Genomic DNA, 26,865 nt, shown 5'->3' with positions numbered 1-26,865 from the left:
TTCATGCTGATATACTCTTAGGTTAACTTGTACAACCTAGATTTCAGAGTTCATCTTGAAAATAGTTTGTTTTCTGTACTAATCTAAGATAAGCTGCTTTATATAATTGGCCCATACTGTAGTTGTGGAAGCACAATTGAGACTTCTTTATATATGATTTCCTAAGTTTTGGCTATTTACTGTGTGAAATGCTTTGCTTTGTATATACATGCACACACACACGCCTTAAACCACATCCAAGCAGTATCCCATAAATTTTATGAATCTGAGTTAATTCACCATCTTTCTTCAGAAATACAGCTAATTATGAGGTTTCACTTTAACCTTCCCCCTAACCACATAATTTTGAAGGAAGTTATCACTATGTACAAAAACGCTTGTTTCAGGACATATTCCTGATAAGATTAAAATAAAATCAGCACTCTTTAAATAATATGATTTTATTACTCTAGAACACTATTTAATCAGTTAATTTAGTAAATGAGTGCTTTATGTGAGGTCGATGCCAGAATAATTTTTTACTCTGCAGTGGAGTGTGCACTGATTTGATGGAATGGCTGGCCTGTACTCAAGGAGGTAAAAGTCAGTGTTTTTGTTGACATATATTATTTTAAAAACAGAAGAAATCTCGTGTTAGCTTTTCTCTGGTGGGAAAGAGGGATGGGTTGAAGAAGGTAAGAAATTAGGGACAGGTTGCTGTAACCTCACATTGAGAGGGTGGTGGCACACAGAGAGTAATCTCTTCTGACTGTCATTAAAATCTTTATCATAAGAGATATTATGTTTATATATAAAAACAAAGATGAGGTGACTTACCGAACAAAAGTGCTGGCAGGTCGATAGACACACAAACAAACACAAACACACACACAAAATTCAAGCTTTTGCAACAAACTGTTGCCTCATCAGGAAAGAGGGTGGAGAGGGGAAGACGAAAGGAAGTGGGTTTTAAGGGAGAGGGTAAGGAGTCATTCCAATCCCGGGAGCGGAAAGACTTACCTTAGGGGGAACAGTTTGTTGCGAAAGCTTGAATTTTGTGTGTGTGTTTGTGTTTGTTTGTGTGTCTATCGACCTGCCAGCACTTTTGTTCGGTAAGTCACCTCATCTTTGTTTTTATATATAATTTTTCCCACGTGGAATGTTTCCTTCCATTATAGAGATATTATGTTTGACGGACTTTTGAGTGATAATTAATAATTTTTGTTCTATGAATAGATTTGATGAGTAATGTGCTAGGTTATTATATGTAATGAAGAAAAACAATTTGAGGCAATTCAGTATTTTAATCAACAGTGTTTTTCTCTTCTCTAAACTTGATTGAACATCACCATTTTGCCAATCAAGTAACAAATTTAGTTACCGTTGGCACTAGATCACTCTTTCACTGTTAAAATCTTTACTGAAAATCAGGAGGAAAATGGATTGGTGTAAGTGGCCCATTATTCTGATTTTTGTGGCATCAGCTTCACATTGCAAATCTGGTTGAGATTTGGACACAGCCAGAGGAAGATGTGAAAGCACTTTCTGGCTGTAGCCTAAGAGACTGACAACTCATGAAATGAGAATGTAGGCTTTCTTGATGCATTTTACTTACGAATTATTGTTGTTATTTTATCAGCTGAATAGAGTCTTATTTCATCAGTTGAGTAGTCTCTCTTTGAAGGAGCGTTTATATAAGTCACCTCAGGTGAAAAGGAGATGAGATTGTGGAGCAGTGATTATCAAAGGTCCCATCTGGTCAAGGAGTTTTGGATGGACCATTCTTGTGCTTCCCCAAGAGGGAGTCCCAGATACATGGTGCCTGTCAGTAATGTTTATTGCCTACATTGCTTTGACAATCTTGCATTAAAGATACATCTGATGCGGAGTGGGAGCCATTCACCTAGTTCAAAAGATATTAAATTACTTGTTATACCATTGTCTTTGAAGTGTGCACAAAACCTCATTGGCACGACACAGCACATTTGTGTGTTCAAACCAGTGTTCCGCCACTGCAGATTTGTCTGGAGCCCATAAGTAGTTTTTACCAGAACCAGTCAGAGTACTACAAACAGCATCCTCAGCTCTAGCTGATATGAGGAGGCTGGAATGTACTAGACTTTTGGGAGTTTGTTATAAATGTGGCTTTTTTGTGTACTTTTTAAACTGGAGATCACATTCTGTTTACATCTCAGAATAGCTGTTCTTGCAAAAGGGTTCCTGTAAATACTGCAGCTTGGCTGGCAGGCTTCACTTGTCAAAATTTGCTCAACCTTAGTGCACCAGGTCGTGAACACAGTATTGTACTATAGTGGATGATATGAACTCTTCGGTGTTTAGGTAAAGGTTCATGTATGTTCTTCTGCCTGTGCATGTATTGCTCCAGTGAGCTATCTGGATTCATCACAATGTCCTGCAACAGTGAACACCCATTTTTGTACATTTACATGCCGAGTTTTTAAATTGCCACCGTGTCCCTACAGTAAAGATGACACATTCATCTGTATTTATAGGTCTGATTTTACTTTCAATCAATTTAGGTGCTACATTACGCCATATTCAGGTGTCTCAGTGATACCAGGTGATCATGTGGCTACCGGTTAATCACCATTATACATCTCATAGATTGTATAAAAAGTAAAATCCATTATGCTGATCCTCCTTTGCTGCTTGTGGTGTAAAAGGCAGCACTGGACGTGGAGCTGCTGGAGACGACAAAAGCCTACCTGCTGAGTTAAAACATTTAATGGAAAGCTGCCATATAAACTTCTGCTGAAGCAAATAAAGCACTACCTATATATGATTCAGGAGGAGGAGTAGGGGGGGGGGAAGGGGGGAGGAGGAGGGGGGAGGGGGGATTAGGAGGAGGAGGAGGAATGGAGAAACAGTTCGTGACAACCTTTTTCACCCAACATGACAATTCCAGGATGTGCTTGGCTCTGTCAACAATGGCTTCAGACACATATGTAATGTGTTTAGTGTAGGTTTGGCTGTCTGTAGATCAGCCAGAGGCATCTGAAGTTCCTTAGCTGGAAAACATCACATCTCATATGAATCCATAGCTTCATATCATGGTAATGAGTAGGAAATTTGTTGAAATATTGCTTCATGATGATGATGATGATGATGATGATGATGATGATGATACTTGGTTGATAACATGAGATTATTTCATCATTCTGAAGACGTTTATTATATTATGCTCGTAATGATGATCACAAGACATGAGATTGTGGAGCAGTGATTATCAAAGGTCCCATCTGGTCAAGGAGTTTTGGATGGACCATTCTTGTGCTTCCCCAAGAGGGAGTCCCAGATACATGGTGCCTGTCAGTAATGTTTATTGCCTACATTGCTTTGACAATCTTGCATTAAAGATACATCTGATGCGGAGTGGGAGCCATTCACCTAGTTCAAAAGATATTAAATTACTTGTTATACCATTGTCTTTGAAGTGTGCACAAAACCTCATTGGAAAGCTGCCATATAAACTTCTGCTGAAGCAAATAAAGCACTACCTATATATGATTCAGGAGGAGGAGTAGGGGGGGGGAAGGGGGGAGGAGGAGGGGGGAGGGGGGATTAGGAGGAGGAGGAGGAGGAGGAGGAGGAATGGAGAAACAGTTCGTGACAACCTTTTTCACCCAACATGACAATTCCAGGATGTGCTTGGCTCTGTCAACAATGGCTTCAGACACATATGTAATGTGTTTAGTGTAGGTTTGGCTGTCTGTAGATCAGCCGGAGGCATCTGAAGTTCCTTAGCTGGAAAACATCACATCTCATATGAATCCATAGCTTCATATCATGGTAATGAGTAGGAAATTTGTTGAAATATTGCTTCATGATGATGATGATGATGATGATGATGATGATGATGATGATGATGATGATACTTGGTTGATAACATGAGATTATTTCATCATTCTGAAGACGTTTATTATATTATGCTCGTAATGATGATCACAAGACATGAACTTCTAGTAGTACGTGACTTGCAGATATAAAATTTCCAGTGGTTAGTAGCACCCTCCAATCAATACTCTGGTTAGCCGCACAATGGTGTAATGAACAATTGAGATTCAAAACCAGCATCATCAGGTTAATACCACCACTTGCTGTGATATCAGTTAAGCAGTCTTTGCATGCAGAAAAAACTGTTACACAGTGGAATTTGTGATAAACAAGAGATGAAAATTTGTTGCCTGAGGAGACTTGTTTCTGACTGGTTTACTACACAACATCCACTGAAAGTTACAAAAATTTGCAGGAAATTTTTAATCCCTGTACATATTTCATGGGAAAGTCCCTTCAAGTTAAAGACAGTCAAGAGATGTCATCTTACTGTATGAATTGTGAAGTAATTTCTACATAGATACACCCGTCACTTACAGCCCGTGACAGTGAGTACTTTGTCTCTCTTGACTTACCTGCCATAAAATTTACCCCATTATCATAAGTTTCAGGAATCTTTTAGTGTTATTTGCTTAGATATCATTATAATTCCCTTTTGAGAAATGTTACTGTCACCCAAGGCACAACAAAAAGACTGTGATCGTTAGCTTTCAGCCAACAGGGCCTTTGTCAAAACACGCGCGCGCGCGCGCCCACACACACACACACACACACACACACACACACACACACACACACACACACACACACACACACACACACGCGTGCGCCCCCCCCCCCCCCACACACACACCCGCGCGCACGCCCGCCCACACACCCGCGCGCACGCCCGCCCACACACCCGCGCGCACGCCCGCCCGCACACCCGCCCGCACGCCCGCGCGCACGCCCGCCCGCACGCCCGCCCGCCCGCACGCCCGCACGCCCGCGCGCACGCCCGCGCGCACGCCCGCCCGCACGCCCGCGCGCACGCCCGCGCGCACGCCCGCCCGCACGCCCGCGCGCACGCCCGCCCGCACGCCCGCGCGCACGCCCGCCCGCACGCCCGCCCGCACGCCCGCGCGCACGCCCGCGCGCACGCCCGCGCGCACGCCCGCGCGCACGCCCGCGCGCACGCCCGCCCGCACGCCCGCGCGCACGCCCGCGCGCACGCCCGCGCGCACGCCCGCGCGCACGCCCGCGCGCACGCCCGCGCGCACGCCCGCGCGCACGCCCGCGCGCACGCCCGCGCGCACGCCCGCGCGCGCGCCCGCGCGCGCGCCCGCGCGCACGCCCGCGCGCGCGCCCGCGCGCGCGCCCGCGCGCGCGCCCGCGCGCGCGCCCGCGCGCGCGCCCGCGCGCGCGCCCGCGCGCGCGCCCGCGCGCGCGCCCGCGCGCCCGCGCGCCCGCGCGCACACACACACACACACACACACACACACACACACACACACACACACACACACACACACACACACACACACACACACACACCCGCGCGCACGTCCGCCCACACACACACACACACACACACACACACACACACACACACACACACAGTTTCTGTCTGCTGAAGCCAGACTCATTATTTATATTATTTTCCATTATATTGTTACATTACATCCTGGATTTTCCATTGTTTTGTTGATTGTTATTTAATGGTTATGGTCCCTAAACTTTAGTGTTTGATGTATGTGGCTGTATTAGTATTCTTGTATATGGGATCTGCAATTGTTGCACTGTTCCAGTAAATCGCAAATACTGTTTGATAATTCTTTCTTCCACTACAAAAGATTATTTAGTTCCATCAGTGTTTACGTTAAGATTTACTGTCAATTACAGCATCTAGTCTCTTATACATTTTTAGAATAATCTAAGAGCAATCGTACTTCCAATGTTGTGCTTTCATGAAGTTAAATTCCTATTTGTATAAGCAATTACTGTGGTTGTTCTTATATATTGTCATATTTTTTTATTTTGTCTTACAGGTATCATTTTGCTGCCTGTTTCTTAAATAAAGCAGGACAGTTCAACTTTGCCCACAAAATTCTGATGAAACATTTGGCTCCAGAGTATGTAGTGAATGGTAAGAATATGTGTGTGTCTGTGTGTGTGTTTGTCGGGGGAGGGAGGGAGGGAGGGAGGGAGGGAGGGAGGGAGGGAGGGAGGGAGGGAGGGAGGGAGGGAGGGAGGGAGGGAGGGAGGGAGGGAGGGGGGGGGGAGGAGAGAGAGAGAGAGAGAGAGAGAGAGAGAGAGAGAGAGAGAGAGAGAGAGAGAGAGAGAGAATATTGGGCATTTGCCCATAGAATGCATATTTTGTTAAATCTGAAACAGCAAGTGAGCAGAAGCTGTAGGAGGAAATGTCACATCAGTAGTTCCTAATGGAATAATTCAGTTTGATGTTAGTCAAAACAAGGAGAGGATTTGGCTAAGGTGCAGGAGGGAGAGTTTTTTTTAGGGGTTAGGGGGACGGCAACAGGAATGGAAGTTCAGGATATAGAGAATACATTTTTATTTTTTTATTTAAATAAATAAATGACTGTCAGGTGAAATAGTAATAAGGTATTTTGATACTATTATTGCTTCTAGTTTGTTTCTTCCTTTCTTAAAGAATAAGAGCATTGATTAGAATTCCCTTCAATTTGTGGATTGCATGTATTTCACATACAATTTGCATGATGATTCACTATTACTTTTTGCTAGGTTCATAGTTACATCTTAATGCATGTGCAGTGTCATAATTATCATTTACCATCTGATTAGAGAAATCAAAGAACATTTTTATTATCTAAGTGTGTGTATTTGGAAGAAAAGAATAAAAAAACTGTTAGCCAGAGGAAGCTGAATAACATGATGGCAGTCGTAATTGTTGGAAAGGCAAATGGAAGGGTGTTCCAATAAGTTTGTGGAGCTATAAAAATAATTCTCAAATTCCTGGTAAACTGTCCTCGTGATTCAAAAACAAAGATGGCTTGTTTAAGACCACAGTTGGCGATGTCCCACATGTATCCTGGAATCTGAGAAAATAACCAATTGTTTAAGGGTCTGGTGGTGTTGAGACAAGATGTCCTAAAAATAGAGATTATATGTCATCAGAATGTTTAGTAACAGATCATTTGTAAAAGACATTTGGAAAGAAATAGGTTGGAAAAAAGGCATAAACTTCCCTGAAATCACTTAATGTGAATTCCATAAATGTTTTAACTAATCCATTTGATTGATTCCTTATAATGAAATCGCTTCTAAGGTTATCTTTTAAAATAGGAACTCTTCTAAAAAAACTTCAGGATGTAAGGTATATCAATTGTTTAAACAAAATTTTCAAATTGTTTTAGTATTGTTACAGGACCATCAACAGTGCTTGCTGTCTACAATGGTACTCTACGTACATTACCTTAGCAGTATTTTGAAATAAATAGTTAATAATTCCAGAAGCATACTGCTTGTAGTCACCATTTTGTATCCTTCATTAATAATTTGTTACAATTTTTTCATCAGCTTCCTTGTCACTGACTGCAATATTCATTTTTCATACATAACTACCTATGTCATGTAGTGTTCATGTGGAACACAGCAGAGCTTAGAACTTCAAACTAAAGTGAAATGTAAAATAATGCAAATAAATGTGCATCTTGCATTTTCAAGGTCACACTCCACTAGAGTACACAGTTTTGTTTTGTTAGTTGGTGTCCACAATATTTAAATTCAAGAGTGCCCTAGCTGCAGTTCAAATTTGTGAAATTTTATGTGGTGTCCACAATATTTAAATTCAAGAGTGCCCTAGCTGCAGTTCAAATTTGTGAAATTTTATGTGGTTTCATAAACTAGTGTATGAAAGCAAAGTGTGTTGTTGAAGTTATCGGCTGCCTCTGATCTGCTATGTAGTCAGTGTATCTACGTGAAGGAATATGTGCTAGGCATGGTTTTGGATACATTAGTACTATGTGGTGACATCTGAAATTGTCCTGTTCACATTATCTTTGGATTTTACATTATCTTTAGATATGAAATTGTGTAAGATGTAAAAGAATGATAGGTTATTGAAGAAAAGATGCATGCATTCACAGAGGAGGTAAAGTTGTCATTCTTCATTACAACATATTCAGAAACAGGATGTATTAGTTGGTGTTAAGGAGAGCTAAGTAATACTGGTGCTTTACTGTGTGATTCACATGGATCTAGAAATTGCAGGACTTTAACATCCTAAGCATAGAAGTATTACTGTAATACAATGTAAATAAGTTACATAAAACTGCAATCAGTCACTTTTTTGAATAATTAAGTTTTATTCCATGAATTGGTTTTCGAACCTTTTCAGCTTCCTCTTCAGATTGTTTGTGGAGGTTACATCATTTTTTCCAGTGTAATGCTGGGTGCTGGCTCTGTAACAAGAAGATGAAACATGTTTTAATGTATTGCCTTGACTTTTGTTTATTTGCTGATATGGATGTAAATTAATTGTTCACGTACTGCGGCAGTAGGGGCGGCTTTCTTCTGTTAGTGTCCATCTGTCTGCTTCCATTTGGATGGCCATCAAGATGGAAGCAGACAGATCGACACTAACAGAAAAAAGCTGCCCATACTATGGCAGTAAGTAAAAAACATTAATTTACATCCATATCGGCAGATAAACAAAAGTCAAGGTGATATATTAAAACGTGTTTCATCTTCTTGTTACAGAGCCAGCACCCTGCATTACGCTAGAAATAATGATGTGACCTCCAGAAACCATCTGAAGATGAACATGAAAGGGTTAAAAAGCTGGTTCACGGAATAAAACATAATTATTCAAAAAATTGACTGGCTGCAGATATATATATAACTTATTTATATTCAATTAAGTCACGGGTTCTAAAATATCCATAATGGATAAGCTTAATTACTGTAATAATTTCTTACATTGTGATTCAGTTATTAGTATGTACTTCTGCTGTGATTGTCTCGATTTTTATCGAGCCCTGCTGTATTGCTTTCATTGGTGGTGGTGGTGGTGGTGGTGGTGGTGGTGACCAGAAGTTCAGAAATTGGGACGTTAATGGTTTAGTATTGAATGTGTCCTAAAACAAACCAGGAAAATGTTAAACTTTTTTGCATTTGAAAATCTTATGAAGAAAGAAAAGACATGACAGTTGTTGCTTAAAATTTTGTGTGTGTATGTGGAAACGTAAACTCCTTTCTTTTCCCATATTTCAGAAAAGTATAAAGAACTTCTTAAGCTGTTGAAACCTCTAGCCATTGAATGTAAGAAGGAAAACACTCTTTTTAATTGGGAGAAGGGTGGATATGTTATTTGGTTGTACCTCGAAGTGATGACAAAAATTAACCTCATGCTGAAGCATCCAGAATATGTTGATGGTTATAAACTACAGAAAGTGCAGTTGGATGCCATTAGCCTCTGTAGACTGCTTCCAGAGTTCATAGTCAATACAGAGATGGACAGGTGAGCATTTTGTATATTTATGATTTGAATCTTGAATTAATTTTGTACAGTAAATACAGTTCAGGCAGCACTTACGTATTTATTACCGAGTTTTGCAAGTTCCGGGGTTTCCACGATTTATAAAGTACAGACTACTATTTAATATTTCAAAGGTAGATAACTGATATATTCCCCTCTCCTAGCAGAGTGGCAAACTCATTAGAATAAGGCCACAGCATTTGCAAAAGAAATTAATTTTCAATACGGTGTTTGTGATGATTTTGAAGGTAAGGGATGTTAACACTTCGATAGCTAAGTGGCTAACATTTGAAGCTAACTGAAAAAGATACCAGAAATAGTTGAGTAATCAAATACACCATTTTCACAATTAAAGAGTGTCTCGAAAACAATAAAAACAAATGCTAGTCAAGCGTAATGAGTTTTAACGAAAGTGTAGAAGGGGGGGGGGGTAGGAGAATTGGTAAATTGGTATATACTATATACCATTTGAATCCACGACAAAAATCCAATGAACTAAAAATTCATCCATTATATCTGTAATGTTAGAAAATGTTGTATAAAATTGCTTATTCTTATATTAACAATTTGGCGGTACAGCAAGACACAGTAGGCACAGAAATAGTTTGCACTATAAAATTTAATGCCCATTCTCAAGCAGAAGAAATTTCTCAAAATTGAAATGTTTTTGAATTCTCATTTAAAACTTGTTGGCCATACTAATTAATCTACAATCAATTACCTCATACTGTTGCTTTGTTTGGTATTCCACTGTACTGCACCACCTGCAGCAATTTAACAGCAACAGAAATTAAGCTGTGAATATCAGCAGGAGTGATATTGTGTATTAGATCATAGTTGCAAAAGTACTTTCATAACATTTCATTTTTCATAGCTTCGAGAGCAAGTTGCTGCTTATACATCTTCCGTGAAAACCAACATAATTTGGTACATCCAGTATCTGGGAAGTACTTCAGTCAGCTGAGTTAACTAGACAGTTTGGCGTGTGAAACTGCTTTTTATTAATAATTATACAATGTTCTGAAGGATACTGGATGAATAAAGTAAAGCTGACCCCAAAATGTTGGGTGGGATGGAAGATAAAATTATTTTGTGTGGCTCAAAGGCCTGGTGCAAGTTTTCATTTGGATGCTACTTCAGCCACTTGTTCATTTCTAGCCTACCCCAGTAATACTACTGTAGAAAGGGTACCTGCTGTTTAACATGGTCTCAGAACCTCGCTTTGTTCCTAGTGAAAGTTTGCATCATTCAGTTGTGCAGCCTAGGTTAGAGGCAGATTGAAAAACTGCCATGGTTCAACTGGGATTCAATTCTGCCACCTCTGGTTTCCCAGTCAGGCGCATTACCACAAGACCACCAGGCCCAACAGATGAAAGAAGTAGTAGGTGATAAAAGAAAAAGTCCAGGCATGACTTGTGAACGCCCCATGGACATTTATACGAGGGGTGCTGAAAAATAATGCTGCTGAATTTTTCATGCGAAAGCTCTTCAAACTTTTTAAATGAGGCAAATGTTACTAACATTCAACATCTCCATTCTTCATGTGTAGACACTTGCTTCTCAACATCATCACCCTGGTGATGAACACAGGTCTCCCAGTGAGAGACCAGTTTGTTGATACTGATTGTAGAATGTTTGACTTCTTCACGGAGCCACAAACTAATATCTGCTTGCACCGCTTCATCACTATCAAAGTGAAGTCCTCGAAGATGTGTTTTACGTTTTGGAAGTAGATGAAAATCAAATGGAGCCAAGTCAGGAATGTCTGCAGGATGATCAATGACAGTGAACACAAGGTGCCAATTTGTTGCAGATATTGCAGCAATCGTGTGTGGTCTGGCATTGTCATGCTGAAAGAGAGGGTGCTCCATGTGTCGACAAACACTTCGAATTTGAAACTTGATTACAGCTCGCTGTTTCTTGTGCACTAATATAGTTATATTACACGCTAAAATTTGGAGCGCTCTAACAGAAGAGGGCTGCAAATATCTAGACATTAAGAAGGAAGATACAAAATGTTAATTTTTTAATTTAAAAGACCTTTTGAGTTTTCAGCCAAAATATTTGTAGGCACTGCTTTTAAGCATGCCCTTTTTGTAGCATGGCATTTACCCATTGTGCTGTTGCACAACAGAGCGATGCATGTTTCATAGTGAAATTCTCATTTACCTTTGATGCAATTTGCAATATGCCAGAATAGAACGTTTTGTGCATGTTACATATTAACAAATGCTATAAAGGGGCATGTTTTTTTATGGATGTTCAATGCACCAGCATCTAAAAACAGAATTTTCTCATTGTGTACCTGTTTTAATACAAATATCACAGAATGACATTTTACCTTGTTGTTGTTGTTGTTGTTGTTGTGGTCTTCTTTCCGAAGACTGTTTTGATGCACCTCTCCATGCTACTCTATCCTGTGCAAGCTTCTTCATCTCCCAGTACCTGCTGCAACCTACATCCTTCTGAGTCTGTTTAGTGTATTCATCTCTTTGTCTCCCTCTATGATTTTTACCCTCCACGCTGCCCTTCAATACTAAATTGGTGATCCCCTGATGCCTCAGAATATTTCCTACCAAGCGATCCCTTCTTCTAGTCAAGTTGTGCCACAAATTTCTCTTCTCCCCAATTCTGTTCAATACCTCCTCATTAGTTATGTGATCTACTCATCTAATCTTCAGCATTCTTCTGTAGCACCACATTTCGAAAGCTTCTATTCTCTTCTTGTCTAAACTATTTATCATCCATGTTTCACTTCCATACATGGCTACATGCCGCACAAATACTTTCAGAAATGACTTCCTGACATTTAAATCTATACTCGATGTTAACAAATTTCTCTTCAGAAATGCTTTCGTTGCCATTGCCAGTCTACATTTTATATTCTCTCTATTTCGACCATCATCGGTTATTTTGCTCCCCAAATAGCAAAACTCATTTACTACTTTAAGCGTCTCATTTCCAAATCTAATTACCTCCGCATCACCCGATTTAATTAGACTGCATTCCATTATCCTCGTTTTGCTTTTGTTGATGTTCATCTTATATCCTCCTTTCAAGACACTGTCCATTCCGTTCAGCTGCTCTTCCAGGTCCTTTGCTGTCTCTGACCGAATTACAATATCATCGTCGAACCTTAAAGTTTTTATTTCTTCTCCGTGGATTTTAATTCCTACTCCGAATTTTTCTTTTGTTTCCTTTCCTGCTTGCTCAAATACAGATTGAATAACATCGGGCATAGGCTACAACCCTGTCTCACTCCCTTCCCAACCACTGCTTCCCTTTCATGCCCCTCGACTCTTATAACTGCCATCTGGTTTCTGTACAAATTGTAAATAGTCCTTCGCTCCCTGTATTTTACCACTGCCACCTTCAGAATTTGAAAGAGAGTATTCCAGTCAGCATTGTCAAAAGCTTTCTCTAAGTCTACAAATGCTAGAAATGTAGGTTAGCCTTTCCTTGATCCATTTTCCAAGATAAGTCGTAGGATCAGTATTACCTCACGTGTTCCAACATTTCTACGGAATCCAAACTGATCTTCCCCGAGGTCGGCTTCTACCAGTTTTTCCATTCGTCTGGAAAGAATTTGTGTTAGTATTTTGTAGGCATGACTTATTAAACTGATAGTTCGGTAATTTTCACATCTGTCAACACCTGCTTTCTTTGGGATTGGAATTATTATATTCTTCTTGAAGTCTGAGGGTATTTCGCCTGTCTCGTACATCTTGCTCACCAGATGGTAGAGTTTTGTCATGGCTGGCTCTCCCAAGGCTGTCAGTATTCTAATGGAATGTTGTTTGCTCCCGGGGCCTTGTATCAACTCAGGTCTTTATGTGCTCTGTCACTCTCTCCACGCGGTATCATATCTCCCATTTCTTCTTCATCTACATCCTCTTCCATTTCCATAGTATTGTCCTCAAGAACATCGCCCTTGTATAGGCCCTCTATATACAACTTCCACTTTCTGCTTTCCCTTCTTTGCTTAGAACAGGGTTTCCATCTGAGCTCTTGATCTTCATGCAAGTGGTTCTCTTTTCTCCAAAGGTCTCTTTAATTTCCCTGTAGGCAGTATCTATCTTATCTCTAGTGATATATGCCTCTACATCTTTACATTTACATTTTACCTTATCAACAGTATAAAGAAAAGAGGGATGACTGCTCTCAGTATAGACGACAAGTTGAGTTGCAGACAGGCACAAGGCAAAGTGTATGTAGCTTTCAGCCAAAGCTATCTTTAGTAAAGGAACATGACATTCATTCACACAAGCAAGCACACTTCACGCACACATGACCAATGTCTGTAGCATCTCGGACTGGAATCGAACTGTTACATAGCATGGAAGTAGCAGTGTAGGGGGTGGGGGTGGGGGTGGGGGGGGTGGTAAGGGATAGGGATAGATAGGGATACCAAGGTATTGGGGGGGGGGGGTAAAAGATCAGTGCCTGGTGGGATATGCAGGGACTAGACTCCTAGACTGCCAACAGGCGCAGTACAAGGGGTGCACTAGTTTCAGCAGAGCTGGTCTATGACGTGGCTGCTTTCACAAGTGGTGTGGCCTCTGATGGGGTAGGATAATCCTGTGACAGGAATGGAATAGGAAGTGATGGGTGGGTGGATTGGGCAGGTCTTGTTTCTGGTCTTCCACAAGGATATGATCCCTGTGGCTAGGGGTTGGAATTGGGAGTGGCATAGGGGCAGAGGGATGGACAAGGATGTTGTGGAGGTTGGGTGAGTGATGGAACACTGCTTTAGGAGGGGCAGGGAGGATCTTGGATAGTATGTCCATCATTTCAGGGCATGACGATAGGTAATCAAAGTCATGATGAAGGATATGGTTTACTTATTCCCTTCCGGGGTGTTATTAGCTGACAAAGGGGGCACTCTTTTGTAGCTGGTTCTTGGGGTTGTAGGGATGATGGGGGTGTTTTGGGAAATGGCAAGGAACATCTATTTGCTGACTAGGTCTGGGGTTAGTGCCTATCTGTAAAGGCCTTGGTGAGACCATCAACTTGCTAGGTAGGGGAGTTCTTGTCACTGCAGATAAGCCATCCCTGGGTGGCCAGGCTGTTTGGGGGGGATTTATTGGTATGGAAGGGATGACAGCTTTCACAATGCAGGTACTGTTGGTGGTAGATTGGTTTAATATGGACAGAGGTGTGGATGGAGCCATCAGAGAGATGATGGTCAACATCCAGGAAGGTGACGTGGGTTGAAGAGGACTAGGTGAAGCAGATGGGAGAGAAGGTGTTGAGGTTTTGAAAGAATGAGGATAGGGTGTCTTGGCCCTTAATCCAAAGCATGCAGAAATCATCAATGAACCTGAACCAGACTATGGGTTTGTCATTTTGGGAGATCAGGAAGGTCTTTCCTAGATGGTCCATTAACAGGTTGGCGTAGGAGGGTGCCATGTAGGCACGCATGGCTGTGCCAAGGATTTGTTAGTAGTTGAGAGTTACAATAAATTTATTAAAATGCATGTGGAATGAGGTGGTAGGTTTGGAGTCTGAAGGGCATAGGGTAAGGTAGTGTTCAGTAGTGGTAAGACCATGTGTGTAAGGTATGTTGGTATGTAGGTAAGTTGTGTCAACAGTGACAAGTAGAATCCAAGAGGTAGAGGAGTGGGGATGGAGGGTAGTCTGTGAAGGAGGTTGTTGGTATCAAAGATGGACAAGTGGTTATAGGTGTTGGACAGTGAGGGCTAAAATTCTTCCAGTGGGGGCTCAATAATCAGCTACAACTGAGCATCCGAGATTGCTGGGTTTGTGGACTATGGGGAGCATGTAGGAGATCGGTGTGCAGGGTTTCATAGGGGTGAGGAGGGAAATTGATTCAGGCGAGAGGGGTCTGTGAAGGGCCTCACTCTATGAACAGGGATTGGAGGTTATGTTGGACTTCGGATGGGATCAGTCTGGCAGAATAGTCAGATAATTGGCAGAGGCATTCCACCAGGTAGTCACTGGGATTCATAGCAACAGTGGTGGAACCTCTGGCTGTAGGTAGGGTGATTGCATCAGGATTTGTTTTGACATTGTGTATGGATGCCCTTTCTTTTGCTGAAAATTTGGTGTTCTGGGGAAGGATGGTGAGGCCAAGTCGGAAGTAAGGAATTCCTGGAAGGTGAGCAGGGTGTGGTTAGGTGGGAGGGGCAAATCACAGTTGTGTAGTGGTATGAACTGGGAGAGGCAGAGTTCATTGTGGACTAAGTTGAGTTTGGTTGGAGGGGTTGGTGGCAAAGAAATGTTTTTATTGCAGGGATTGGGAGGAGTAGAATAGGTCTTCAACAAGTCGTTAAATTTGGGATTAGGGCTAAAGGTGAAGCCTTTGGATAGGACTTAAACTTCTATGGGGATGAGGTTTTTCATGGAAATGTTAAGTGTCGCAGGAATGTTTCAGTTCTGGATTTGGTGGAATGTTGGTAGGAAGTTTTGGGGCATGTGGCAGGTTGAAAAGGTCAGCTAAGCAGGTTCTGGGTGATATGAGGGGTTGACAAGGAGGGACACTGTCTGTCGGGTAGGTGTTGGATAGTAATGCCCCTAGGTGGCAGTAGGATATCAGCAGGTGTGGATAACTTACGAAAGTGGTGTCTGGAGTGCTCTTCCAGGTGCTGGTGAGTAAGGGACTGGATTTCAGAGATGTGATGTATGTAGTAAAGGTTGAACAGTAGCAGTATCTTGCTGGGAGAGCAGAGACTGTTCGGGAATATCTCTGCAGTGGAGATGCGTTTTTGCAGTACAAAGTTTGTAAGGGCCAGGGACTGGTGGAATCTGGAAAGATGGAGGTCACTGTGAAAGAAGGGGTGGGATCCAGAGCAAGGAATTTTTATGGCTAGGCCATTGATTGGATTCCATGATTTAGCCATCATTTACAAAACAGTATGTGGGACTGGGTTTTAGCCACGGAAAGGGATACTTCTCTGAAATGGTGCAGAAAGATGGAGTTGGGGTGCATTGTGGCAGGGATGGCGTAGGATAATGGGAATGATGAGCAAATGTAGGTGTTAGTTGGTTGTGAGGGGAGCAGAATGACAGAAAAGACGTCCATAAATGTATTACGCTACCTGTGAAAGCAGTAATGTCACACACCAGCTCTGCTGCAATCATTGTACACCTTTCTATGTTGGTATGACAACCAGCCAGCTCTCCACCAGGATGAACATACACCGCCAAACTGTGGCAAAGAGTAAAGTAGACCACCCTGTGACACAACATGCAGCTGAACATAACACGCTTGATTTCAATGGCTACTTTAGTATCTGAGCCAACTGGATCCTCCCCTCCACCACCAGCTTTTCTTAACTGTGCAGATGGGTGTTACCCTTAAAACACATTCTTTGCTCTGGAAATTATCCTGGCGTCAGCTGTAACCTACGGATCCCATACGCCCCACCCAAGTTTCCACCCCACTTTCTATTACTTCCTCCCTATTCTTACCTCCCACCCTTGTTGTGTGCCGCCCTCTGCCAATACACCTGCCAGTCTGTCCTCTCGTGCCTCATATAATTTTTCACACCCTTCACATCTCCCTGCCTCACGACCTCTTGATGGTGTGCCTGTTGGTGCAGTGTGCATGTTCTGTCAGACGGTGCTCTTCTCCCCCCCCCCCCTCTCCCCCCCCCCCCCCCACCAATGCGTGGCTACCCCTTCCCTGCCCTCTCCAGATTGCTGCTTCTGTGCTACATGACAGTTGCATTCTGGTCAAAGCTGCCGGAGATGGCAGTCACGTATATGAGATATGAGGTGCGCTTGCTTTCTATTTGTGTGTGTGTGTGTGTGTGTGTGTGTGTGTGTGTGTGTGTGTGTGTGTGTGTGTGTGTGTGTGTTGGTTGGTTGGTTTTCTTTATTGAAGAAGGCTTTAGCCAAAAACTGTGTGTAATTGTCTTTCCCTCGTGGCTGTCTACAACTCAACATGTAATCTTTATGGTGAGTAGCAATCTACCTTTTCTTTATATTGTTGATATTGCAACCTGGAGTTTCCATTGCTAAATTTTACTGCATGAACCTCCACATCAAATATGTGTGTACAACCTGTTCCACGACACCCAACTGCAGAACAGTAGTAACGGTGTATATGTGATCAGATATGATGAGCAATGAAGGTAATGAGTTACTAATAACACTGGTCAACACTCATTTTCTTGCCAAGGATATTTGAGTGGCTTTAGGATGGGTTAGTGGTGCTGAGGACGAATATAGCAACCATTTATGCAGTTTGACTCTAGTTTTTGACATAATGCATGATTTATTCAAAAAATTAGAAAAAATTGCTAATACTGAACTCGAGCGCTACAAACTACAATGAAAAAAGAAAATAATCTTTATAAATAGCTTCTATGAAAACCTGACAGGCATTTGTCCACGTATAAAACATAATTGAAAAGTTTCTCTATAAGTATATCATTTTCCGTCCATGATGAACCGCTTCCTGCACGTTTTCCTTTTATAGGTCTCTTCAGAACAGTCACGTTGCAGATTCCAGCAATAATCTGCCATCATATGCCTGTCCCATCTTCCTTTATATCTTTCCTCTATTCCTTTCATATCTTGATGGAACCGCTCTCCTTGTTCCTCGCTGAAATCACCTAGATTACGAGGAAATCGATCCAAGTGGCTGTGAAGGAAGTACAATTTTATGCTCATGTTAGCTCCTAAGTTTTGAAAGTTAGTGAGCATGTTTTTGACCAGTTCCTCGTAATTGGGAGCTTTATGATTGCCCAAAAAACATTTTACAACAGCGACAAAACTGTTCCAGGCCGATGCTTCAGTGACAGTCATGACACTTGTAAAATTGGTATCGTTGATGAGCCTGCGAATTTGAGGACCATCAAATATTCCTGCCTTAAGTTTTTCACTACTGAGTCCAGGGAACGTATTGCAGATGTATGTGAAGCAATTACCATTTCTGTCTAAAGCTTTGGTGAATTGCTTCATTAGTCCTAACTTAATATGTAATGGTGGAAGAACAATCTTGTCCGTACTAACCAGAGGTTCATTAATGATGTTTGCTTCACCAACAGCCATATGTTCCCTTGGAGGCCATGTTTTCTGCTTCCAATGTTCGTGCTTTGCCCTACTATCCCACATGCAGATAAAACATGGGTGCTTTGTGTATCCACTTTGTTGTCCAAGCAAGAAGTTCACCATTTTCAAATCACCACAAATCAACCACTGGTGCTGCATATACTGAATTTTCTGCAGAACCAGCTTGATGTTAGCATATGCTTCACAAAGTTTTGTTGAGTGGGCAATTGGAATAGATGCGTAACGATTGCCATTGTGTAGGAGAACACATTTTAAGCTTCTAGTGGAACTGTCTATGAAGAGACGCCAGTCCTCTGGTCTATATTCCGGCAGCCCCAATTCAAGTAAAAGTCCAGGTATATTGCTGCAATACACTATAACCTCTTCTTGGTTGAAGTATGGAAGAAGGTTTTCTTCTCTCGTCCGGTAAGCTGTTATTTTAACACTTGGATGAAGACAGTTCTTTTCCTTAAGCCTGGATGCTAAGAGTTCTGATGCTTGCTTTGAAAGATTGAGTTCTCGTATCAAGTCACTGAGCTCCTTCTGGTCGAACTGCTGGGGTTGTGTCTCACGTCCTTCGTATTCCGAACCACTACTTTTACATTCCTCGCCGTGCACGTCGTCATCTGATGATGTTAGCGTGGGTAATGTTGTGAAGGTTGGTACAGGAACATCGTTGCTGTGCACCACCAGTCTTCTTGCTGACTCCAAATCGGGATATTCCAACTTTCGTTTTTTTGAACCTATTAAAACCTTTCACATTAACAATGCAAAAATAGCAATCATCTGTATGGTTCTTCTGCTCTCGCCATACCATAGGCACTCCGAAGTTTAAGCTTTTCCTTTTTCGTTTTGTCCACTGCCGTAAGCACTCCACACAGCATTTACAAACTTTATGGGGTGCCCACGCCTTGTCTTGATCTCCAAGTTTAATTCTGAAATATGCCAGATACGCTTCCTCCACAAAAGGAGTGATATTCTTCCTGTTCTTTTGAAGAACGTATTCACCACAAATGTAGCAGAACTCATCTGGATGGTTCACGCAAAGACGGCGTGAAGAACTCATGTTTTCCTAAAACAAAATTGCACAAATACTACAAATTATGCAGAACTTTCTTGTATTTGCATGTCAATCACATCCAACAAACATCATTAATTGTTTTGTGTGAAATGAATACTCGCCTCTTATTTGCTACGTCACGATGAAAAGGTTCTATCTCCTTGAAGCTGCACTGCACATGTGTGTGACTTTCGACCATCGCCATTTTTCTTGTTTACACTGAACGCTACCTATCGGCTGTTGCGGGGATTACCTCGGCCAACAAATGAATGTCGAGTACCGCCGAATTCAAATCTGCACAACCCTCAATATCTTCAACACACGCACCGCACAACAGGACTGAACACATGCTGATGGTGTGATGTTTGCATGATGTAATCCTCAACCACACAGATGCACTCCCTGAGCACAATTGTTTAATAAAGATAGTACAATATCACTAATTAAAAAACAGGTAGCAAATACATTACACCATATATGGACCCTGCAGTCGATATTATCCACATGAAACTCTCATTTCCACAAATAACCTATATCTCAAAAACCAGAGCCAATTTGGAAAAAGTACAAATATACTCGGAATGAGTATCATAACAATATCCCATTTTCGTTCAAACTTCACTGGCAACGAAAAAAAAAATTTATTTTGTAGAGCTGTGTAATTTTTAATGGGTACCTACTTCAAATGATGATACTTTTACAAACCTATCTATCACCCCTACACGTAAGTCTTTCATTCAGTCTGTCCACCCCTGGGTGGTGCATCTGCAGTGATAAAATGTCCTCTTAACCAGTTACGCTAAAGGTCACCCTCATTGCCTCAAATCATCCTGAACTTGAATGGCTTAACACATCCTTCACTGAGGTGTCAAATAGCTAACATGCCCTTCACATGAACCTGAAATCATTCAGAAGTTGCTGATGACGGACTTGGAACCTCAGCCATGTGCGACTGAATACCATCATCAGAAGCCCTCTAAGCTGTCCGCTCTACCCACACAAGCAATTCCTCCCACAAATGAGGAAACTCATTGTGTTTGTTGTTGTGGTCTTCAGTCCTGAGACTGGTTTGATGCAGCTCTCCATACTACTCTATCCTGTGCAAGTTTCTTCATCTCCCAGTACCTACTGCAACCTACATCCTTCTGAATCTGCTAAGTGTATTCGTCTCTTGGTCTCCCTCTACGATTTTTACCCTCCACGCTGCCCCCCAATGCTAAATTTGTGATCCCTTGATGCCTCAGAACATGTCCTACCAACCGGTCTCTTCTTCTCGTCAAGTTGTGCCACAGACTCCTCTTCTCACCAATTCTATTCAATACCTCCTCATTAGTTATGTGATCTACCCATCTAATCTTCAGCATTCTCCTGTAGCACCACATTTCGAAAGCTGCTATTCTCTTCCTGTCCAAACTATTTATCGTCCACGTTTCACTTCCATACATGGCTACACTCCATACAAATACTTTCAGAAACGACTTCCTGACACTTAAATCTATACTCGATGTTAACAAATTCCTCTTCTTCAGAAACGCTTTCCTTGCCATTGCCAATCTACATTTTATATCCTCTCTACTTAGACCATCATCAGTTATTTTGCTCCCCAAATAGCAAAACTCCTTTACTACTTTAAGTGTCTCATTTCCTAATCTAATTCCCTCAGCATCACCCAGCTTAATTCGACTACATTTCATTATCCTCGTTTTGCTTTTGTTGATGTTCATCTTACATCCTCCTTTCAAGACACTATCCATTCCCTTCAACTGCTCTTCAAAGTGCTTTGCTGCCTCTGACAGAATTACAATGTCATCGGCGAACCTCAAAGTTTTTATTTCTTCTCCATGGATTTTAATACCTACTCATAATTTTTCTTTTGTTTCCTTTACTGCTTGCTCAATATACAGATTGAATAACATTGGGGAGAGGCTACAACCCTGTCTCACTCCCTTCCCAACCACTGCTTCCCTTTCATGCCCCTCGACTCTTATAACAGCCATCTGGTTTCTGTACAAATTGTAAATAGCCCTTCGCTCCCTGTATTTTACCCCTGCACCCTTTAGAATTTGAAAGAGAGTATTCCAGTCAACATTGTCAAAAGCTTTCTCTAAGTCTACAAATGCTAGAAACGTAGGTTTGCCTTTCCTTAATCTTTCTTCTAAGATAAGGCGTAAGGTCAGTATTGCCTCACGTGTTCCAATATTTCTACGGAATCCAAACTGATCTTCCGCGATGTTGGATTCTATCAGTTTTTACATTCGTCTGGAAAGAATTCGTGTTAGTATTTTGCAGCTGTGACTTATTAAACTGATAGTTCAGTAATTTCCACATCTGTCAACACCTGCTTTCTTTGGGATTGGAATTATTTTATTCTTCTTGAAGTCTGAGGGTATTTCGCATGTTTCATACATCTTGCTCACCAGATGGTAGAGTTTTGTCAGGACTGGCTCTCACAAGACCGTCAGTAGTTCTAATGGAATGTTGTCTACTCCCGGGGCCTTGTTTCGGCTCAGGTCTTTCAGTGCTCTGTCAAAGTCTTAACACAGTATCGTATCTCCCATTTCCTCTTCAGCTACATTCTCTTCCATTTCTATAATATTGTCCTCAAGTACATCACCCTTGTATAGACCCTCTATATACTCCTTCCACCTTTCTGCTTTCCCTTCTTTGCTTAGAACTGGGTTTCCATCTGAGCTCTTGATATTCACACAAGTGGTTCTCTTTTCTCCAAAGGTCTCTTTAATTTTCCTGTAGGCAGTATCTATCTTACCCCTAGTGAGATAAGCCTCTACATCCTTACATTTGTCCTCTAGCCATCCCTGCTTAACCATTTTGCACTTCCTGTCAATTTCATTTTTGAGAAGTTTGTATTCCTTTTTGCCTGCTTCATTTACTGCATTTTTATATTTTCTCCTTTCATCAATTAAATTCGGTATTTCTTCTGTTACCCAAGGATTTCTACTAGCCCTTGTCTTTTTACCTATTTGATCCTCTGCTGCCTTCGCTACTTCATCCCTCAGAGATGCCCATTCTTATTCTAGTGTACTTCTTTCCCCCACTGCTGTCAATTGTTCCCTTATACTTTCCCTGAAACTCTGTACAACCTCTGGTTCTTTCAGTTTATCCAGGTCCCATCTCCTTAAATTCCCACCTTTTTGCGGTTTCTTCAATTTTAATCTGCAGTTCATAACCAATAGATTATGGTCAGAGTCCACATCTGCCCCTGGAAATGTCTTACAATTTAAAACCTGGTTCCTAAATCTCTGTCTTACCATTATATAATCTATCTGATACCTTTTAGTATCTCCGTGATTCTTCCAGGTATACAACCTTCTTTTATGATTCTTGAACCAAGTGTTAGCTATGATTAAGTTATGCTCTGTGCAAAATTCTACCAGGCGGTTTCCTCTTTCATTTCTTAACCCCAATCCATATTCACCTACTATGTTTTCTTCTGTCCCTTTTCCTACACTCGAATTCCAGTCACCCATGACTATTAAATTTTCGTGTCCCTTCACTATCTGAATAATTTCTTTTATCTCATCGTACATTTCATCAATTTCTTCATCGTCTGCAGAGCTAGTTGGCATATAAACTTGTACTACTGTAGTAGGCATGGGCTTTGTGTCTATCTTGGCCACAATAATGCGTTCACTATGCTGTTTGTAGTAGCTTACCCGCACTCCTATTTTTTTATTCATTATTAAACCTACTCCAGCATTACCCCTATTTGATTTTGTATCTATAACTCTGTATTCACCTGACCAAAAGTCTTGTTCCTCCTGCCACCGAACTTCACTAATTCCCATTATATCTAACTTTAACCTATCCATTTCCCTTTTTAAATTTTCTAACCTACCTGCTCGATTAAGGGATCTGACATTCCACGCTCTGATCCGTAGAACGTCAGTTTTCTTTCTCGTGATAAAAATGTCCTCTTGAGTAGTCCCCGCCCGGAGATCCGAATGGGGGACTATTTTACCTCCGGAATATTTTACCATACAGTAAAGCTGCATGCCCTCGGGAAAAATTACGGCTGTAGTTTCCCCTTGCTTTCAGCCGTTTGCAGTACCAGCACAGCAAGGCCGTTGTGATTATTGTTACAAGGCCAGATCAGTCGATCATCCAGACTGTTGCCCTTGCAACTACTGAAAAGGCTGCTGCCCCTCTTCAGGAACCACATGTTTACATTTGTCTGGCCCCTCAACAGAGACCCCTCTGCTGTGGTTGCACCTACGGTACGGCCATCTGTATCACTGAGGCACGGAAGCCTCCCCACCAACAGCAAGGTCGATGGGAAACTCATCACTCGTTCAAAAATTGAAGAAAGCAGCAGCTAGACCTTCACATTAGTGATCACTCTCCCTTTCTGATGTGATTTTACTGTCAAGTATATTGATGTCCACATGGAGGGTCAAGAGAGCCAGGCACTGTCTAATGCTCCATCGACCTATTTGGTAGATCACAGCTGCTGAGGGGGCGGGGCAATCATCATTAGCCATTGGCTACCACAGGGACTTCTATGTTGCAGTGGAATGTACACAGATACCGATTGGATTTGCAAGAATTACGGCTCCCAGGAGAGACTATTCTGCATCTGCTTACAAGAAACTGATTTTAAAGTCGCCAGTATACCTGCTTTAAAGGGCTACCAGTCTTACAGGGAGGAGGGTATTACTGGAGACAGGGATAAGTGTGGAGTGCCTGTTTCCATCAGTGACAGATGCCAGTCCTTTCGTGCCACTCTTACCATGACTCTACGAGCAGTTGCAGTGGAAGTTAAAATCACAGTGTGCTCTTTTTATATTTCACCTCATGATCGATTGGATGGAGATGGAATGACAGAACTCTTGTGGGGCATGGAATGTGCCGTTCCTTCTATTGGGCAACTTCAGTGCACACTATGTGGTGTGTGTGTGTGTGTGTGTGTGTGTGTGTGTGTGTGTGTGTGTGTGTGTGTGTGTGGTGTGTGTGTGTGTGTGTGTGTGTTGGATAATTGTATTATATTGTCCTGAGTGTGTATTTGTTTCCTGTGTCTTCAGGTTATGCAGAATTGACATCTGTGATCGACTTTTTGATTTGGTCGGTGAATTCGTAAGATTGCAGAGGAATGATCAAATGAGCTGTCGCATCCTTCTGTATATGACTACAAAATTGCCTGTGCCAGATAATTTTAAAGTACGAGAAAGAAGGAACTTCATCGAGAACTGGCCTGCAGACTTCGCAAACTCTAGATTTTTCACATGAGAATCAGCATGAATTTTAATAACTTTCATGTGACTGTAAAACCATGGTACATTTTCTGAAATTAAAAAAAAAAAAAAGTTTTGTTTTGTTGTTGTTGTTGTGCAACCTCCTTCAGTACGTACAGGAAATGTTTAAGAGATTTATTATGTGATTTATAATCAGGATTTTTTTTAATTTATGATCTGTAACATGTTACGTGTGTGTGTGTGTGTGTGTGTGTGTGTGTGTGTGTGTGTGTGTGTGTGTGTTACACACCGGAATAGCAGTTTTTGAAATGATGTCACTCTTCAATACTTATCTGAGTTTATATATTCTATACTTTTTGAGAAATAAGTATTAATTAACAGTGAAATGAAATATTTATAACTTTGGTTTAATATAAATATTTTCTCAAAGTTCAGTTAGGAAACCCTCCTAAACTAAACATTCTTTTTTGTACTTGAACTAAGTCGCATTAGCACTTGGGCTTTTAACATACAATAAACAGTTTGTAGTATTAGCTCCATTAATCAAGGAAATCATTGCTAATTTTATGCCCCAAAACTGAAAATATGATCGTGTATACTGATATCTTAAAGGACATTATTGGTGAAAGTTTTGAATTTTTTGTGCCTTTAACGTGCCTTTTTGAAGATCTATACTTGTAACAGTTTTAGCTTACTTTTGTGATATGAAATTGTCAGTATGTTAGTTTGAAGTTTCCACAAAAATGTATTCAATATTTCTGTAGTGTTTATGTGTTGAGTAATGTTCTTGTTATGTGTTTAATAATTATTTCAAGAGGTCCCATCCTGTGCAAGATGACAATTAAAAATACTGAGTCTTCTGTAATTGTTGTTTGATGTCTGACTTTCATATAACACATCCAAAGGACACTCTCTCAGCAGAAATTTTGTCTTTTTACGGTTTTTTTTATATACATGATTGAAAATACAGTTATTTACGAAAACCACCAGAGCATTAATAAAAATATATCCATAAATGAAGATTTATGAAAATATAATGTACAAGAAAACAAAAGTGAAACAACAGGTAATAAGTGGTCTCGTGTTCTAAGATACAAGTTCCCACATATGACACACATGATCAAAGAAAATGCTTTACCAATATATAAAATTTTCTCCAGTTTTAGGACTTTTCCATGTTTAACTAAATTCATAATAGGCACACAACAGCGGAATATACTTCCCAACTGTTGAAACTTAGCAGTTGTGTTCGTAGTTGGGCACCATGATCAAGATATGGACACTCATCTTCCCCACCCCCTCCCCTTCTTCTATCTTCTGCCTTTGTTTTGAAATACTGAATAATAGCTGGGAGGAAGTGTGGATAGGAAATGGCACAAACACAGATTTACATCCTATTTAGGAGGCAAAACGGTAGAAACACAACCCAGATGTTCTGCGGTAATAAAGCAAAAACTGAAAATATGAACAGAAGTGCTTTCAATTGGAGACAGTCTGAAAATGAATCAGTGATCATATTTTTGGCACTTTATTTTACAGGTCTGTCTTGATCACATAAATTTTTACATTTCACTATGACTGGTTTCGGCTACTGCCATCTTCAGATCTGTTAGAAGAACAAAAACCGTGTGTAACAAACTAAGCTAATTTGCTGATGCTAAACCTATAAAAGTCCTGGTGCTACATAAGAAAGATAAAATGTTTACATGATAAACAGCCATGTATACCAGCCATACACACCATAAAATATTCTGATGTAGTATCAACATCAACTATACATGTAGGTACATAGTAAGTGCTGGTGGTGATCTGAATGCGTTTGGCATTTATGCAAGGAAACTGAGGCCAGCAGAGGGCACTATAGCTTGGCTACACAATTAACCAGTATCGCAACTGTAATGGTTAAAATGTGGTATGCATAGTCATTAATTAAAATTACTTCACATAGCAAAACGAGCATCTGATAATAAAACGTGTACTGACATACTCCATGTGGAATTGAATCCATACTTAAAATCCACATATAAAGTGCAAATATTAATAATGTGAAACTTCTAGCCTGGCAAGGTAAAACATTCAGTTGTATAAAAGTCAGTAATTAACAAAACGGTGACAATTAATTAAAAATATAAAAAATCCATAGTTGATAATACATCCGTAGTGTGGTCTCAATGGCAGCACGTCACGGTTTCTCTGTGTGATGTCCTTGTTTTCCTGTGGAGAAACTTGCGGAGGAAGGCCCAGTC

At 41.1% G+C, this 26,865-nt stretch overlaps 1 protein-coding gene across 2 annotated transcripts in view; it reads left to right on the top strand.

Moving 5' to 3' along the window:
• Positions 1-25,484, top strand: part of LOC126469857 (nuclear pore complex protein Nup98-Nup96-like) — a 232,716-nt gene extending 207,232 nt beyond the window's left edge. For both annotated transcript variants that reach the window (XM_050097163.1, XM_050097164.1), the window contains 3 exons: positions 5,862-5,959; positions 9,067-9,313; positions 24,449-25,484. In XM_050097163.1, coding sequence (XP_049953120.1) covers positions 5,862-5,959; positions 9,067-9,313; positions 24,449-24,653 — 550 coding nt within the window. In that variant the 3' untranslated portion in view covers positions 24,654-25,484. The remainder of the gene's footprint in view (positions 1-5,861; positions 5,960-9,066; positions 9,314-24,448) is intronic.
• The last annotated feature ends 1,381 nt before the right edge of the window (positions 25,485-26,865 follow it).

This window comes from Schistocerca serialis, chromosome 3 (assembly GCF_023864345.2).
Source record: "Schistocerca serialis cubense isolate TAMUIC-IGC-003099 chromosome 3, iqSchSeri2.2, whole genome shotgun sequence".
In the NCBI taxonomy this organism is placed as follows: Eukaryota; Metazoa; Arthropoda; class Insecta; order Orthoptera; family Acrididae; genus Schistocerca; species Schistocerca serialis.
This window is presented reverse-complemented; position numbering and strand designations above follow the sequence as displayed.